Here is a 19,282-nt window from a genome sequence, read left to right as displayed (position 1 = left end):
TTTACTTTATAGGTAGGTGAAAGAAGGCAAGGGGCACAGCTAGAGGAACTGGGAACCAAGAACAGCCAGCTAGAGAAAGTTCTGTGATCAAAGTCTAAGAAAAGAGTGGTTTTTTTTCCATGAAATTTGCCATTAGAGATATTGAGGAGGCCTATATATTAAATTCCTGAGTTTTGAGGCACTGTAATAGAGCTGTCAAACAAAGATATAGAAAGTGCTACTGTTTCCACTAGACATGACAAGCTAAGGATTCCCAACAAAGTAAGCTAGCCAGGCCACCTGAAGGGGGATAATGAAAGTGATTACATCAGCAAAGGGGAAGGAACAATCTAGGTAAAGAGTTGGTGGATGTTTGATCTTGGAGGGTTGCTGTTACCTCCAGTGCAGTCATCCAAAGCTGTCTAAAAATTAAATAGGCTAAAAGAACAAGAATGCCTAGGATTTCTTCCAGGAATTTCAGTAGTTGCCTACTAGGCATCAAAGGAGACTTCTTTTGAACCTTCAAATATACAAGAGGGTCACATGCACTAGTGACTGCAGATTTGGTAACCTATTATTCATTATTTTCTTTTATTGATTGTTTTACATCCCCAAGGCATGTGTGTTGCTTTCTGTGCCACACAAAAAAAAAAAAAAAAAAAAAAAAGGTTCTGTAAAATCTTGGGGCTTTTTTACAGGACTAACAGCAGCTGTCTTGCATTGTTAATGACAATGCCAGCCTATTTTTCCCCCTATTAATTTTGATTAGGGGGTCTCTTATGAATACTAAGTCTAATTTTTATTAAAAATTATGTCCTGCAACCAGAGGGAAAAAACGACAGATTGACCGAAGATATTTTCTCTAGATACAATTTTATTTAACAATTAGCTTTAAAGATCTAAAATCAAAATACATTCGTTATTTGGCTTAAACACCTTGTTGTTGTTTTTTTAAAATAGAACATTAAATGCAATGCTTGGGTTATACTGACCTTCAGGACAAAGAGTCAAGCCAAAGCAATGAGAAAATTGTGGAGAAGTAAGGTATCACCCACAAATATAAATAGCCACTAATTAAGTAGCTGTAGTTAGAAAAAGAATATACTTGATTTATAACTCTAGGTGGCAGCAGTGGAACAAAATAGAGAAAAATGTATGTCTATGATTATCATTATACTTGCTCACTGTTAATACGAAATCCATTAATTAAATACTGCTGATGGTGTTTCTTGACACAATATTACGTTTATACTCTAGATGGCAGCAGCATCACAAAATAGAGAAACATGAGATTCATGGTATTCCTGCTGTGTCCAAATGTGCAGCCCCTTCAAGTTTTTGGAGGTAAAAGTTAGATAGGTCGAAATGCAGATTTCCTGTAGGCACTTTCCCACCACAACAGGAGAAAAAAAACCAACAACTATCAATGACTGTTAAATATCATGTACAATTAGAGGCAAATTGCTTCTGAAGTAAGACTACATTTTACCAGCCTTAGAACATTCTGGGGTTTACTAATGGAGAACTGATGTGCAGCAAATGTAAATGACAGCACCTCTCCAGCTGGGTGTAGTATACTGATCCTTAGGAGTTTGTACCTGTCATGGCACATACTGCCCTATCATGGATCTTGCTTTTGTGCATTAAGAGAATTACAGCTTTTGCAAGAGAATGCAGTAGCAGTGAACATACCATATATTCAGTCTTCAAATTACAAGTTTTTGCATGCATCAGTTCAGAAGGACTTCGTATGTGTAAGTCCGGGTCAAAGGACTTTGAGGTGAAAAGAAGGCATGTGCTTCAGATTTTACAAACTTTTGGTAAAACCCATGTTGAATATTTTTTAACAGAAAGCATCATAGGTGCCAGCTGAGCAGAAGGCTGATCTGGAGGTAGAAGCAGGAGGGACTGGCAGTAGAAGCACATAACCTCAGTTTCCCTGCTTTTTCCTCTCTTGATGAAGAAAAGGTCCCAGTTGGATGAAAAACTCAAGAAGCCCAGTAATCCCTTCATATGCAAATCATTACCTTTTAGGTCAGGTGACAAAATTCTACAGAGAATTATTTAAGTATAGTAAGTTTGTGGTTCAGATCATTGCAGGTGTGTAATTTTACTACAGCTATGGCCAAAAGAACAAGTATCCACCAGAGCCTGCATGACAGGCCATGTAATGCATCACCAAGGGTAAACACTGAATATTACAGAAAATCCAGTGTATGAAGAGATTCTCTTCTGTATGGGGGAAAAAGAATTGACTTTACAGCTGAGAAAGAGGCTGGACTGAAGAAACATGGGGCACTCACTTTCTCCAGGCAGCTGGTGCATTATCCTCAGCCTCGGCAGCTTCTTGAGGGTTAGGGAGGGTATCACCCACTCCAGTTTTAATCATGTTAGGAGCACATTTTGTCAGAAACAGATTGTTACCCTGTGCCCTGGTAGGGTCACACTATGGAGGTGATTCCTTTGACACATTTTGGGACTGTGCCTTGTTCAAAGGTACACTTGTGTAGGCTGAAGGAGATGACACACTGTGATCTGTTCATATGATCTATGAGTAGGACTATGTCAGAGACCCAAACATTAACTGGGGGTCCATCAGGTTTTTTCTTGGCCAGGTACTATTCACTCAGTATGGAAAGGTTCTTGGTCTGTGCTACTTATGCGGGGAAAAAATGGATTTTTAATCAAAGTATTATTTTGTTTTTAAAAATATTAAATCTCTCTAGAAAGAAAAATGAAAGCAGGGAAACTAAAAACTAACTATGGCTGTATCATCAGTATAAAGCTAAAGTGAGAGTTAAGGAAGTCCACTTAATGAGTGAATACTAACTGAAGTATTTTATTATATAAATAGATGTTTGTTAGCTATGATTATATCGGATTAGGTTTACATATTCAGATCATCAGTTCCAAAAACTGTAAACTCTAAATAATTCATTATGAGCTTTATGATTATAAATGCTAAATAATTTAATCTGCTGAAACTGTAACTCAGAACTGGTCAATATTGTGATAGGGAAATAAAAAAAAACAAAAACTTTTACCACCTGAACAAAACTTTCTGAGAAAAATATTAAGGTCTCCTTTCAGTTCTTCTATGGTGGCTAATACCTCCCTCTTCTCAAAAGTAAGCTGATCAGACTATTGTTTCAGACTACTTAAAACTGTTACTATGTTTTCTGGCACTTTCCCCTGATAACCTTCAGTTGCTTATAATGAACAAGTCTAACTGCATTTTCAAATCCTAAACTTAAATTTAAAATACTCTGGATGTCTCGCACCAATGAAAAGCAAGGATAAAGTTGGAGAAAGTAAAAAGAAATACTGAAGGTTACCAAAACCCCACAACTCTTCTGTCCTCTGTTCTTACAGTCTCTTGGAAGAAGAGGTGTAGTAATCCCAGAACCAAGTGGTGGTGCTGGTACTGTGCTTCACTACAGGCTTTCTTCACAATGCAAAAAGAAGCCCATGCACAGCCTGCTCTGAAGCTCTGCAATTAGATGTACTGAGGTTTCTATTTTCTGTTGAATACCAGGTGCCACTTGGACTGTGAAGCATGCTACACGTCTTTGGCAGTCCTATATAACTTCATGATTGCAAGCCAGTGATCTGTATGAGATCAGAGTTTTCTGAGGATTAGGCATAGCTTAGCCCCTTGTCCTGGAGGTACAAGTTCCTGCTGGGAGGGTTGTTCCAGGGAGTCAGTGGTTCCACAGAAATAATATTTTTTCCTATTAAAATGAGATTCCTGTTGAACTTAACACTGTGGCATTAATTTTGCAAGATGTATACGTGCACATTCTGTCTTTTAGTCCCTCCATGCTGTAGCCAGATTCACAGACAAAGCTGTTCTACTGGTGGGATGAAAAAGCACAGTGAAATTAAGAGCGTTGTATCCTTCACCTGGGTAACATTTCTCTGTTCCTTCTCTGCTTTGAATAGATACTTTCAAGGCTTGGACAACTCTTGATAGTAGAGATCCCATTAGCTGGTGCCAGCTAATGTTGCTGATGGGATAAGGGCAAGGACTGCTGCTGCCTTCTCCATAATAATATTTATATATCTATATAGATATAGATAGATAGCAGTAGTGTTCTTTTCTGTCTGCCATTAAATTTGCCAGCTGCAGAGCAGCTTTATGCTGTAAGGGACTAATCACCAGGGCTCATAATTTTGTTTATTTCTTCTTCATTGCAAGCAAATGGAATATTTCTTTAGCAGGAATTTCCTGTGCCTGAGACTGCAGTATACTTACCTACTGCTCAGTTGTATGGAGAAAGGACTGAAGACATGTTCTAGAAATAGTATCTTGAAGTGGAGTGATGCAGGAAGAGGAATGATACAAGAAGGCTATAGAATGTATGTGGGGTTTTTTGGAAAAAATGCATTAAGACACAAACATTTTCTGCATGAGTGCCCAGCTCACTGACACAATGCCACTTCACTGAAGTGGTCCTCTCAGCCTGTGAGGTACCATTGTTAGCCAGGGAGACATAAATTACGCCTTGCTTTGTGAACTAATTTAATGACGAAGCATAGAGGTGTCTTAATTTACTGAAATGAGACAATGACTGAAGATACTGAAAAGCAATGAGATTGTCACAGAATCATTGTAGCAGAACCTAGCTTCTTTGCAGTGTTCCTTAACCTTTTTTAATTATATTTTTTCCTTATGCTTTTTGAATCATTCGTGTGATTTCTAAGACGCAGCCCCAACTATCCCCCCACCCCAACCCCTGCCCATTCATAGCCTCATTGGGTAACCATAATTCCTAAATACTGTGATTCACCAGCACCTCCATCTGCCTCTGGTGGACATTCTCTAATGTTAGTGCCTTGGAAGTATCACTAGGAGCAGGAAAATTCTCCAACTAGTATTTTATTAACAAATAGATATTTGCTTAGTAGCATGTGAAGGTTATGTAGTGAGAAGGACTTTTGTGCAGGTAATCTAAACTGTTCCCTGGTATAGGTGATTATGACAGGATCTTTCATGAGAGGTCTATGAAATAAAAGTTACTCAAAATTAAATATCATCGTATCAGGAAGAGAAAATGTCATGTGGGTGAAAGCACTGTGCTGAAACAAATTATCTGTCAAATTGATCAGCATAAACTTTCTGATAGAGCTGTCTCTATCAGAACACAAAGTCTCCTCCACCTGCTTTTTGCTGCTGTGTGATAATGCAAAGTGGAGATGTGGAGCCTTCATAGCTGGGAGTTGGATCTTTGCTTTACGAAGCCCTGGAACCCTTCACACCATGAGCTGTAGTGGTTTTGTGTACGGAGAACGAAGTTGGCCCTCTCCAGCTACAGGTCAGATGTACCCTGACTGAGATGATGTTCTTCAGTCCATGTTCTGCTTAACTTCATAGTTTGAGTTCAGCATTAATGAATATTATGATTTCCACCTCGTGGATTTAAAATACACATTCAGTAGATCTTACACTGACATATACATTAAAACTTACATTGCTTCTTTAGTAACCAACTTGGAGCAGTATGTTTTGAACTGAAGAACTCAAACCTAGCAGGAAAAAAAAATAATCTCAGAATTTCATAGTGAAAGCAACTCTTATCTTTGAAGCATGAACGTGCTGCACCAATAATGTTTGCAGCTGAGCATGCAGATTCTTAGTTTGGTTTTGCTGATAACTAAAAATTAACAATTCAGCATAAGTCTTAATATAGACATCTCTCTGTCTGGCACCTGCAAGGCTTTCCTCCAGTACTTTCTCTCTCTTAATGCTTTAAACATCAGTATTAGCAATGACTGATTCAGCAACATATGCCTTGAACTTTGAAATAGTGACTTGGCACCTGAGCCTAATACAGTTTCAGAAAGACTGTGCTCCCTTGCAGCTTACCCAGTCTTCCCTTACAAGTTTACAGGTCAAAATGTCACCAGGCTATATTAGCAGACTATTGATAAAATGGAGACTTTCAAAGTTAGAGTTGGTATTTTTTTAATGAAACTATTTCTATTCTGATAAGGGGATAGGCAGAGATATGTTTTGTTCATAAACAAGTTGACCCTTTCTTTATGTTCAGTCTTATCTACTACTGCATTTTACTTCAGCTAATTTTCCCAGAACCATGAGAGAATGAGACAGCATTTTTTCCACTTTTTTGACCTGTCAACAGAATTGTTTATTAAGTCTCGTGCAGTTATGTGTGCACAAATGTGTTGAATGGATCTGGGTAGATGATACAAGTTGAAATTTGAACAGCAGAGGCCTTGACTAACTGGAATATAAAGCCTAAAATATCATGTATGCACAACATGATGAAACACTGGAAACACAAGCTCCAAGTACATTTTCAGCCCTGAGGTTATGGTGTCAGGTCTTGGTTTGCAGGTTTTCCAAACCCAGTGGTACAAAAAATATATCCTTTGCTTTTAAACTGATTGAATTTTGTGCGGAATCATTGACAGACAGTGGTAACATATCTACTCTGCAGAGAATATGTAGAAAATCAAGTATGATGTGTAATCTCATTATCAAAGAGAAGCCAATGCTTTGATGTCAACAAAAGTGCTTCTGTGGACTTTGATAGAGAATTAATTTCTGTAATCTTAATTATTTTTCCTCTGTCTTAATTTCTTTATTGCACCATGAAATAGTGCTTTCCTAAAAGAGAGCAAACAGCTTGGGGATTTTATTTTGTTTGTTTGTTTGGGTTTTTTTCAATTTTCTTTTGGTTTTAGTGAGAATATTTGTTGTTAGTTGAGTTGCTGAGAAGAAAGTGAAAAGCTTCTGTCCAGAGGGACAGTAGAGGATACATGTGTCTTGTAAGAGAGATGTAAGTGGCATATTAGCCTTATGATGGAGGCACAGGAATGATAAGTGATAATTCATTCAAAATCGCCAGTTGTGATATTTTGATGTATTATGACAATATAATCTTGTGTGTTAATGACAGATTATAATATGTATATTTATAGGGAAGTATTTAGCCAGATGAGATTTGCTTATGTTAATTCTACTACCTGTGTTTGAAACTGATAGTGGCTGTTACTGAATAGTGCTCAAAAAAAAGGCATGCCATACCTTCAGAGTTAGGTGAGATTGTGGGTTTGGAGGACTCTCTCCATGGTTTTTTGTTTCCTCCTCACTCTTCAGGTTTCCTAGAAAAATACATTCCATGCAAGAACTCTTGTGTTCTTTTAATTTGAGGATATTAATTTCATTTAGTTGTGTGCCCTTTTCACAGGCTCAATTTAATGTGTCATTTTTCTCTGCCACACAGAACAGGGATGAGTGAGGAAAACCCAAAACTTTTCTGAAAAAAGAGCTTTGTTATATCAAGCTTAAACAGAAAAGCAAGAGTGACAGGATTTCCATACAACTGAAAGATTATCTTCTTTAAATGTGTAACTCATGTTTGCTCTTTATGGGTAGATTGTTAGACTGTATGTTCAGCTCTCTCAAGAGGCATTTAGGACTTCAAATACAGTAATAAATTAATTTGCAAGATAGAGACAATAATGAAAGATTCAATTTCAAACGACTGATGCAAAACTTCTGTGGAATTTTCAAACATTAAAAAGCATAAATGACAGCCTTATTTACGTGTGTAAATGAACCCACCAATGAAGTAAAATCCAAGGTTGGCAGCATTAGGAAAAGAAGCTACTTTTTTATCTACAAAGATATTTCACTTCTAACAGTGTTATTTTGAGCTTTCTTCCACGTCACTTGGCCACCCCACTCCCTTAAGAGGCCAATGACAACAAAGTGAGGGCAGATTAGAGATCTAGTCTATGCAGTCCTTGCTTTTTCTTAGATAACTAAGGTTACTCTTGGCAACGAGGGGGTGATGAGTTGACACCCATCATCTAAGAAAGGAAACCATTAGTTTACTCAGAGGCCAATAGAAAGCTACCAGATGGGAACAGTTTTCTGTTGCCATCTATCAAGGCTAAAGCACAGTTACCCAGCCTTCTGTGACATCAATTTTATGCTGAGAGCACAGCAGTCTCAAAAACCACTGAAGAGCCATTTACTTGAAAAGTATAAGAAACATCTGTCAGGGGCTAAAAGTGTTAAAGAAATTCTTCACCATATATTGAGTTGCAGATTCTTAGGCTCAGGTTACACGAAAAACATTAGCAGTGAAAGTCCACAAGATTTATCCTAATTTATCAGATTACTTCCTCAGAAACTCTCCTTTTGAACTGCTCTTCAACAGAAGAACAAATGTGTAGACTTCAATGCTTAATAAAGCTGAAAGCTTCTCCCTGGGGTAATTGAATTTTTTCTATCAAAGGGCAGATAGACCTGGTTGCAGCTGCAACAAAGAAGAAACATACAAAGCCAAGTGGAAAGCAGTTAGACAGCATTGGTGGTGTAGGACCATTGAACATGGTCTTGCTAATTGGAATCTATAGCACAGGACATTCAACTACATGCTGGGCAAATGACCCTGAAAGTTTCAAGTCTATCTAGTATTTAAAAAAAAAAAAAAAAAAAAAAAAGTTCAGATGTAAAAATAATCATACGAATGATGGATTCTGTATCCTTGAATGGGCATAACCAACCAGAGATCTGGGTAACTGGCAAATTTCTTTTTTAAATAAGGCCCTTTGAGTCCCATATATGCATCTACTTTCACAAGCATTTCAAAACCTATCTTCTAATAATTTCACACAGAGCTTTCAGAGAAGCAATGTTCAAAAGAATGAAAGTAATGAAACACAGCAAAGTTTTACATTTTTATTTCTGTACTTTGGGAAAATTCCTATTGAAGACAGAAGGCAGTTCAAATTGGAATTGCTTTACTGCCAATAAAAATGTGTGACTCTTGATCTAATGAAAAATTAGAGAGATTGAAAAGCAGAAGTAGACTTAGGAAGGATTTCAGTTACAGCAGGATGCAGCCCTTATTGCATTTGTAGTTCAAACTGTGATCTCTAAGGAGACCTAAATTGCTCCAGAGTGTGGAATGTAGGGTATTTGAGACTTTGTTTTCTCAGAGGAAAAAGTATGGGTAGCTAGGACATCAGGCTTTATTGTGATGCATTTATAAAATACATTTTATTTTAATATAAAATAAGATGTCAGCTAATGATGAAAATGTTCAATTTCTGAAACATTTGTCATGTGAATTAAAAGTTGCTATAAATGGTTCCAGTAAGTGGAACTACTGCATTTTTTCAGAGTTTCCAGTGCTACAAACTGGTCTGGGTAAGCACACTTCTATTTGATACAGAATAAGCCATTGTATTTGTTCCTGTTACCGGTGTGCAAGGATTCACTGGCTCAGAATCCAAACTGTTGTTCTCACACTGTAGCTTTGTGAGCACTGAAGTATTTCTGAGAAGTGACACAGCTTCTACAGAAAAAGCTGGAATTACATCTACACTTCACAATGTGCTCACGTAGAAGGATGTCAGAACAAGCTACCTTTGGCATTGGGAAGACACTGCCCATGTTTGCTGGCATTCCATGGAGGGCAAGTACCCTCCTGAAAGGCAGGGCATCTCAGCTTGTGTGTAGCACTGTGTTAGGTGCCTGTGTTGCTTCCCATGCAAATACTACTTCAGTCAGAGCTTAGTCCAGTATCTTGACATGATGCCACATCGACTGTGTGGTACAGACATGCTCAGACAGCAAAAGAACTGCAGTCAGATTCCTGCTCCAAGTTGGCAAGAAATAGATGTGTACGTGGATTTCCCAAATAGCAGTAAACATTGTGTTACATGTGAATTGGTCTTGTGGGTTCATGTTGCTGAGGTCTTCTGCCATCTCTTCTTCCCTTGGTTGTTTGGTCTTTTTTGTGAGAAAAAACATGTGAATGTCAGAGGTGACAATCATGTATTTTCATGTATTCACTAGAAATTTCCTTTCTCTCTTGCCTTTCCTTATTTATCACCCATTTTATCAATCATCTTCTCTTACTTTATCTTTTACATTCATCAAACTTTTCTATCTTTATTCATCAAAGCCTTATTTTTGAACTTTTATTTCTCTGTTATTGGAACCTCTTTTTCTTCTGCTGTTCTTTTCTTGCTGTTTTTGACTTTTCTATTTTTATCATTTGTCTCCTCCTTGTTCATATTTCTTTTCTTGCATATTTCATCTGTTTGCGTTAATCACAGAGTCACAGAATGTTAGGGTTTGGAAGGCACCTTGAAAGATCCTCCTCAGCCCCTCCTTTTGATGGCTCTTTAATGTACTTGGTTTCTGACAATTAGCCACTGTCTAAATCAGCATTTTAAACATTGAGCAGAGGAGCTCCTTTCAGAAGTACCAGTTCAGCCCAGCAGGAAAAGTCTAGGGCTGGAAGTATGAACCCACTGAGTCAGGGCAGACCTGTGGCCATGGACAGTATGGAAAGAGCAGATTAAAGCACCCTCAGTTTTTAGGGCTCAGATAATGAGTCTTGTGACAACAAATCTCTGGTGAAATCAAGAACTGCAGTGTCTAGTATGCCAGGCAGCCTAGAACATTTGGTATCAAGGTACCAAACAAGTGAGAAAAATAAAAGGAAGTATGCCAAAGACACCATGTCCAGAGCACTTGTGCAAAAATATTATTGATTAGATCAAAAGGATGGTCAGTTTTGTTGTATTTATCAGAACTCTCTACTTTGGCATGAAAGTAGCTTCATGAGTTCCCTTTTTCATCTCAACAGATATGCTATTAATGGAACGGGGTATTTTTAGAAAGATGGAAAGAAGAAAAAGGCAAGAGTCCAGATTTTATCCCACCCTCTTCAATGGCATTTGTGATACAACTGGAACACACGTACCAGACCAAGGTCACCTCAGTTAAGAGAGCAAAAGCCACAGAAAACATATTTTAACTTTCTGATAATTGTTTCACTGCTGTACTGCCTGTACTCTACTGCCTCGTTGGATCTAACAGCAGAGCAGGGTTTCAGGTAATGTCTATTTATGTGGTATCAATTACTAGCTATGTATTGCAGACTTAAAAATGTGCACATTTAATCCCTTATTCTGAGTATTAGTATTTAATTTCTTCAAGTCAGTGCCTGTGACTAAAGTAATGGAAAATGTTCCCCCGATTTTTTGCGGGAGTTGAATACAATCCATTGTGGAAAAATAATTGATGTTGAGATCCTGATAGTGACATATCAACATTCTCAGTACTTTGCTGTGAAACACTTATCGTTGCTCCTAAGGCACTGAGATTCAGTATTTATCTGCCAATTTTACATATCTATAAAAACATGCATATACATATATCTCTCTATCAATATATAAAACAAATATATATATATATATATATATATATTAAAAAATAAATGTGTTGTCCTACCAGTGGGATGTCTCAGAGAAATTTGAAAATACCTGTATTCAGAGTGTTTTACATTATTATCCTCCCAACAAATTAACAGAAAACTTATGTCTCATCTCTTTTTCTTTTGTGGAAGAGACAGATTAAGCCAGCTATTTAAAGTCATTCTTATGTCCCTTCCATTTAGATAGTAAATAAGGTACCCACCTAAGTACTTTGCTGTACTGGGGCTTCAAAAAGTAAAGCATGGCAAGACAGAAACTTGTTTTTGGAACTCTGGAGAGCAGAATACCTTGAGCTGTAAAGTGATCTCTTCTTGAAATGAACTACTTTGTGCTTTAGATTACATCAGGTAGTCCTATAGGAACAGAAATAAGTTTACAGTTTCACAGAGATGCATTGCTAACTTCTTCCTACCTGTGAGTGCCCTCCTTCCTCTTCCATACTGAATTTCTGCATTTGGATTGATGTGCATCTCTCTGCTACTCCACATACATCTTTGTTCAAGTGCCACTTTTTTGTTGCTTCATGTCCTTTGGCACCAAATTCCTAAACCTCAGATCATGTATTTCTAATAACATGCCCACTGTCTCTTGCAAATCTTGCTCAGGACTTCATTGCCTTGTTTTAGAGTAGTTCTTGACCTTAAGAAATTAAACACCAATTCTTGGAACCATCCTGGCCTTGAACACTTCCAGGGATGGGGCATCCACAGCCTCTCTGGGCAGCCTGTACCACTGTCTCACCAGACAGCAAAGAATTTCTTCCTAATATCTAATCTAAATCTACCTTCTTTCAGTTTGAAACCCTTACCCCACATAAATCTACATTACCTGGAACCCTGCTCTGGTCCAGTCCAACACTAGAAATGCAGGGATCTCTTTACACAACTATCATACCCCAGCCAGCAACTAAGCACCACACAGACACTCGTTCACAGTGGGATGGGGAAAGAATCAGAAAGATAAAATTGAGAAAACTTGTGGGTTGAGATAAAGACAGTTTAATAGGTAAAGCAAAAGCTGCATGTGCAAGCAAAGCAAACCAAGGAATTAATTCAGTACTTCCCATTGGTAGGCAGGTGTTCAGCCACCTCCAGGAAAAAAAGGCACCATCATGCTTAATGGTTATTTGGGAGGACAAATGCCATCACTCTGAATGTGCCCCCCTTCCTTCTTCTTCCCCCAGCTTTATATGCTGAGTATGACATCATATGCTATGGAAAATCCCTTTGATCAGTCAGGGTCAGCTGTGCCAACTGTGTCCCCTCCCAACGTCTTGTGCACCTCCAACCTACTGTCTGGTGGGGTGGGGTGAGAAGCAGAAAAAGCCCTGACTCTGTGTAAGCACTGCAGGGGATAAGGAAAACATCCCTGTACCATCAACACAGTTTCCAGCACCAAGCCAAAGCACAGCCCCACACCAGCTGCTGTGAAGAAAATTAACACTATCCCGGCCAAACACTGACACTAGAAGTTGTCCCAGGTCAAGTCCAAACAAAGGTAGCCTAGACTTGCCTGAGGATCAAAAAAGGTCCAAAATTTGAACAGCAACAAAGAAATAAATAATAATTTTCTTCCCTGGTTTTCAAGGAAAGTATTCAGAAAAAAAAAAAAAATTGTTAATTTGGGTTTGTGTTGGTAACAATAGTAATAGGAAGGATATAACTCGTAACACTTGGAGATAGGAATGTCTAGGTTTGGACGTCTAAAGCTAATACTGTGGCAGGCCTTTCCACACCATTATTCACTCTGACTTCACACAACCAGAGAGATCCCTTTCTGGTGCTCAGGGCATTTCACTCCCTGGCTTAGAACAAAGTCAAGCACAAGCCAGGTTATTTTTGATCAGCTGCATCTGCACTAGCATTCAAAGGACGCAGATGCAAAGTGATAATGAAAATTACCAAACCAAGCCAACCCCACAAAAAGTTGTATTGTGAATGGATGAGCCTCAGATCATTGCATAAAGTCAATTAAACAGCAGTATTCTCATTTGAGTTCATTAAAATTTCAGTGAAATGACTTTGCAGTTTCTTTATTTTGTGCCAGACTTAACATTGCTCTTACAGCAGGCATGGTCTAGTGCCTCTCTTTGCTTTTAGAATGACATCAAACTTCTAGTTTTATTTTGCTTATTTTCCTGTGTTGCTAGTGACAAAAATAGGAAGACCAGCCAAGCAACAGTAAGCCAGAAGTTCATCCAGTGTCAAAAAACAGGCTCCCTATCTTACCATTCAGTGTGAAATTACTTCCACATAGTAGTCTGGTGCCTGGGTGTGTATTTTGCTTTTGCTGAGAGCACACATTATCTCGTGGACTTTGAACAAATGAAACCTGAATCATATTACTCATCATAACTTTAGCATAAATACAGACTGTAGTCAAAACCAATTTTCTTTTAATATGGGTTTTTGAGATATTTAATTAACTCAGTGACTTTTTTAGACTGCAGTAACAGGAAGTAGAATATAAGAGTAAACACCTACTGCATGCTGTGGATTATTAACACTTTTTTATTCTGCTAAACTTGGAGGAGATTAACCCTATAACTGTGGAACATTTTAAGTTCATTGCATCTAGACAAAGACAGATAAATGCCAGTGCTATCTTCTTTAATATACACAAAATTAATTGGCTCTAAAGATTTTTCCCTTTCAGGATAGGTGTAAATAACTACAAATGTTTATTTGCAGTTATAGAAACACTTATGATTTCTGTTTTCTCTGATTTTCCCACCAGAAAGAGGGTTTTAATCTGCACCACACAAAAATGTTTTTACATACACTCACATAGCAACACCTTTTGTGGCTCCTATTTTCAGAAGTGGTGTCTGCTTACAGTACTTGCAGATGTATCTGGGCATGGCACTCAGTTCAGCAAACCTCCAGACAAATGTTCATTCATTGGTAAAGGTCAGGAATACATTTGTAAAAGGCTGCTGAAAATTGGTAGAGATTCTTCTTCAGCGCAATATTCAAATAGCACAAAAATCACAAGGACAAAATAAAACAAAACACAAGCTTTTTTCTTTAGTTTTCTTTCCATTTTTACAACAAACCACTGGCCCTTTACACAGTGGCAGCCCCACAGGATGATCTGTATTAAGACCAAATGCCTTAATACTAGTTTTGTGCCACAGAGTAATAGATCACCTGCTCTACTTGTACAACTCAATTGGAGCTGATTTTACATGTCTCACAAACTTCCTTCTGCTGCCCAAAATCAATACATGGAACACAGAACACATACACATAAATGAGTAAACCCCCACACTGGGAAGCAGGTAATTTTTCAAAATAACTTATCCAAGAGTTTTTCTGAGTTGTAATGTAGTTCTGTCATTTGGTAAGACATGAGACCAATAGGAACTCATAATATCCTTTCAGTATTAATCTGTGTTGCTTGTCTCCCCTGAGGACCAGGGATGCACAGTTAATTTACAAAGGGTCTAAGTGCTGCCAGTTGCCTCAGATCCTGCTAAGGCTGGAAGTCTCTGGATGGACATCTCTCATAGGCATCAGCCTTCTGCCCAAATTTCAGAACAGGCAAGTGAACCAAAAAGGTTTTTACCCACTTAAAGGCAAAGCTAGATTCATTTTTTATCATTATTTTATTTTTTTTTATTGCACAATTTGCTAAGTGTCAGCATTTCCCTTCACTGAATGGAATGTAAGACCCAGGTTATTACACTCTGCATTTGTAAGTAAAGGCACAAGTCTAAATTTAGTTGACCTTGATTTCTGCCTAATTCTTACAAAATATGCTAAGAATGTATGCTTCTGGGTTTTTATTTTACTGAAGAGTGGGGGGTATATATTCAGCAAAACACAGCAATAACCCTCGTTTTGCTATCAGCAAAGACACTGAAGTTAATTGGCATACAAGTTAGTGACTAGTTTAAAACTACAAAAATTTTTCAAAAATCAACTATCAGCCTACTAGTGGTTTGAGGGCTATCAATTTGTGCATCTTTAATAAGTTAATATAACCTTAGTTTAAAGACCAGTATTCTGAGGGGTTATGTTGTTGATTTCGTAGTTGTCTCACTCTTGACCAAGTCCCTGAAAATGGATAAAATCTATCTGCTTTTGATGAACATTTATTTAACGGAGTCTGATGTCAGAAGGTCCTGGAATGACAATTTCATTCTAACCTTCAGTAACACACATGGTAAGATTTCCAAGAATTCATTTTTGTATGAAGCAGAGCATATCCCATGTTGATTTAAAAAATGCTAGTGATAGGAATCTAAAGAAGCATTTATATTTTTTTCTTTTACCTGGATATTTGCAGATTTGGGCCAAAAATTAGAATCTTAAAATATTTAAAACTCTACTATTGTAGTTCTTCATGGTGAGTTACATTTTCAATCATTGTTTTTGTGGCTTTTTTCTTAACTTTCTCCAGCTTGTTCACATACTTCCTGAATTTTCAATGACAGCATTTGGAAGGATGGGGTAGAGGGTGGGTTGGTTGGTTATTTATTGGAATCAATACTTTCAAAGTCTCCTATCTTGAAAATATGGTTTATATTGCTCATATTATATCACTATCATAAATGCTTTTTCCATCCCAGAAGTAGGCAGGCTTTATTATCCTTCATTATTTCATTCTGAAAGGCTGCTCCTGAAACTTCCTCAACTTCCCATTTTAAACTCTAATTTCCAGATTAAATGTATTAATCATGAGTCTGTACCTATTTGGGAGTCTTTTTGCTAGTCTTGCTTTCTGTTTCTCTTTGGTCACTATTCCCTCTGCATGCCTTCATGTATTTGAAGACAACAATCCTAATCCTTGAGTGTTGAATCCTTCACCCTTTATTTTGCTCACTTAAATATGCAAACTTTTTCTGGTGTCTCCCACTATGGGTCCAAAGGACATAGAATCCTTCTATCTCTTGCTTACTGTCCTTTTGGCATGATGAAACTTGCTCTCCCTCATGCGTTGCTGAACATTTTCAAGAGAGGACAGAGAGTGGTTCAACTAGACTTACTCATCGCATCTCCCTGGCCAGAACTGCTCTAAGAAGTGTGGGTGGCAGTTTCACTGTGGGTGTTGCAAAACGAAAACATAAAATTAATCTCCTTATGTAGTCTTGTGAAAAAAAGTTGCAAGTAGCTACTATCAGAGGATGACTTGAGTTTTCAAAACTCAGTAAAGATCCTCATAGAATCATAGAATCATAGGGGTTGGAAGGGACCTCGAAAGATCATCTAGTCCAACCAAAGATGATTAAGGGAGTGGAACATCTCCCTTATGAGGAAAGGCTGAGGGATCTGGGTCTCTTTAGTTTGGAGAAAAGGAGACTGAGGGGTGAACTCATCAATGTTTACAAATATGTAAAGGGTGAGTGTCAAGAAGATGGAGTTAAGCTTTTTTCAGTGATGACCAGTGATAGGACAAGGAGTAATGGATACAAATTGGAGCACAGGAGGTTTAAGGTGAATATCAGAAAATTTTTTTTTACTGTGAGAGTGACAGAGCACTGGAACAGGCTGCCCAGAGAGGTTGTGGAGTCTCCTTCTCTGCAGACATTCAAAACCCGCCTGGACGCCTTCCTGTGTTATGTGCTCTAGGTGACCCTGCTCTGGCGGGGGGGTTGGATCCTCCCTTTTCTTATTTCAGTAAAAAACTAATTTGGTTTAGTAGTTACTTCTAATTTACATTGAGTGAAAACTCAACTTAGAAGAGATTCATCCTTACTGGTCTGGCAGATACGCTTCTAACTATTATGGTCTACAAACTAATAATAACTTTCTTCTAGCCCCGTTTTCTCCCAGGTATAGCAATCTTCCTCAATATTAATTTGTAAATAACCCCGTTGCTTTTAGCTACTATCATGTACGCACTTCCAGAAAAACAAATTTTATCAGGAAAATTCAGGTGCAGATTGCATTGGCTCAAGCCAATTCTCCTTATCATTACTGACCAGAACTGTTCCCTGTTTTGCAAATGTGGACACCCAGGAACCTCATGTAGTTCTGAAGTAATACTTTGTATTTTAACCAGTGTCCTGTTTTTTTATTCCTGAGGACAGCAGCTCATGCATAGTTTGATTTCTGCCTTTTTTTTTTTTTAAGTCCAAACATCTTTTTTGTAGTGGTTGACGTTGACAGTCTTGTCTTGGAAGCTGAAGAGATGAACGTCAGGCTGTTCAATCTTGGGGCAATGAAAACTTTCTTGTAGCAGAACCGTTTGCTCCATATTATCAGGTTTCATGCTTGGTGCTGGGAGGTCCTGAGTGCCCTCTGCTAATAGCAAACGGGGCACCTGCCATTTGGTATGAAGGACTTTCTTACCTATGCGCAGCCTAAGCATTGACAGAGCAAATTGTGGGTAATTTCTGAAGATTTAAACAATACTTATAATGAAAGGTACCCTACACTTGTCCTGTGGAATAAATATTATGCAAAAATTAGAATATTCATGCATGGGAAGAGAGTATAATTGCTTTTTTTCCTAAACTTTACCTTGTAGCCAAAGAAAGATATGAGTTAATGAGTGGAAAAAACTCTGGAACAAGTAGAGCCTATTGGGTTTTCTTTTTCCAATTAGTGTCTCGCATCCCTTCAAGCTTCACCACAATGACTCAAAGCTTTACTGCGCACAAAGCCTGTAACTTTGGCTCGACCTGTGATCTTTGTTTCTTTCCCCTAACAAGCCTCCCAGCTCATCCCCATACCCTCAGATTACTCACAACACAAGCATAGACTATACATGGTCCAGGAGTGGCAGCCCGAGCACCAGGCACGTGGGGCTTGGGCAGCAGCACACGGGCCGAGCTCGTGGCATCGAACCCACGTCTTCCCTTCTGTTGTGGCACATTTCAGTCTCCTTACCCCCCAACCAGCTTTCTCTAAACTTTTAGGCCTGCGTTCTCTGAAATCCTCACTGCCCTGACAGGCATGGTTAAAACTGGCAAAAAAAAGCTACCATGGGAGATTAACGCAGAGGAACTAAAAATAGAAACACTTGATGGGTAAAATGCCATCCTGTACTTCTGTTCATTTTGGGGCTGACATCTAACAGGAGAGATCAGCAGAAAGGGCATTTCAAAGTATGGTTATTGGTATTTCAAGCTACGGCAAAAAAAAATGTATGCGTTTGGCAAGGACACAGGCCTTTCATCGAGCCCTGCATGACTAAGCTGATGCGAGCATTGAGCTCATCGCAAAACTGGGGTCTGATTGCGTTGTGACAGCCATCGCCTAGCAGAGTCACGGACTATTTTTTTCTCTGCAGCCGCAGCCGCAGGGCCGCGGGCAGCACGGGCTCCGCAGCGGGGCCAGCTGCCGGCGCCGGGCCGCGCCCCGGGCCCGCGGGGCCGCTCGGTGCTGGGACAGGTGCGGCAGGCGGGGGAGCGCCCGCCCCCGGGCCGGGCCGGGCCGGAGCGGCCGGGCGGACAAAGGCAGCCGAGCGAGGCGGGGATGAAAGCCGGCTGCGCGGCGGGGTGACGGGCTCCATCTTGGTTACACCGGGCGGCGACGCAGGCTGCCTGAGGCGGCAAGGGAAGGGAAGGTGTCCCCTAAGGCCCAGCCTTTTGAATCCCAACTCGTTAAAAAACACCACCGGCGAAGCAACGCGTTCTCCCGCAGCGCCAGCCCGCCGCCCCCCGCCGCGACACCTGCGCCCGGGCGGGAGGCGCGCGCCGCGGAGCCCCCCCCGCGCCGCGGGGCCCCGGCCGGCAACGGCAGCCGCGCCCGCGGGCCCCGGCGCTGTGCGGGAGGCGGCGGCCGCCTTCCCCGCAGGGCCCGCCCCGCTCCGCCGGCGCGGCCCGTGCCCCCGCGGCCCGGGCGGGCCCCCCGCGCGGCGGGGGCGGGAGGGGCGGGGCGGGCGGAGGGGGAGGGGGCGCCGGGCAGCGCTCCCCCCCGTGGTGACAGTTTCTAGAAGCACGTCCCGGCGTCCTTTGCGCGCTCAACATGGAGGAGCTGACGGTGGAAGTGCGCGGCTCTAACGGGGCCTTCTACAAGGTACCGGCGAGGGAGGGTGCGCTGGCGGGGCCCACTCGGCCGGCCGAGAGCGGGGGGAGGCAGCCCGG

At 40.1% G+C, this 19,282-nt stretch overlaps 1 protein-coding gene across 3 annotated transcripts in view; it reads left to right on the top strand.

Moving 5' to 3' along the window:
• Positions 1–19,109: 19,109 nt before the first annotated feature.
• The window catches only part of FXR1 (FMR1 autosomal homolog 1), a 36,604-nt gene continuing 36,431 nt past the window's right edge, over positions 19,110–19,282 (top strand). For all 3 annotated transcript variants that reach the window (XM_051626655.1, XM_051626656.1, XM_051626654.1), the window contains exon 1: positions 19,110–19,214. In XM_051626655.1, coding sequence (XP_051482615.1) covers positions 19,164–19,214 — 51 coding nt within the window. In that variant the 5' untranslated portion in view covers positions 19,110–19,163. The remainder of the gene's footprint in view (positions 19,215–19,282) is intronic.

The sequence above is a fragment of the Apus apus genome, chromosome 8 (genome assembly GCF_020740795.1).
Source record: "Apus apus isolate bApuApu2 chromosome 8, bApuApu2.pri.cur, whole genome shotgun sequence".
Taxonomy (NCBI): domain Eukaryota; kingdom Metazoa; phylum Chordata; class Aves; order Apodiformes; family Apodidae; genus Apus; species Apus apus.
This window is presented reverse-complemented; position numbering and strand designations above follow the sequence as displayed.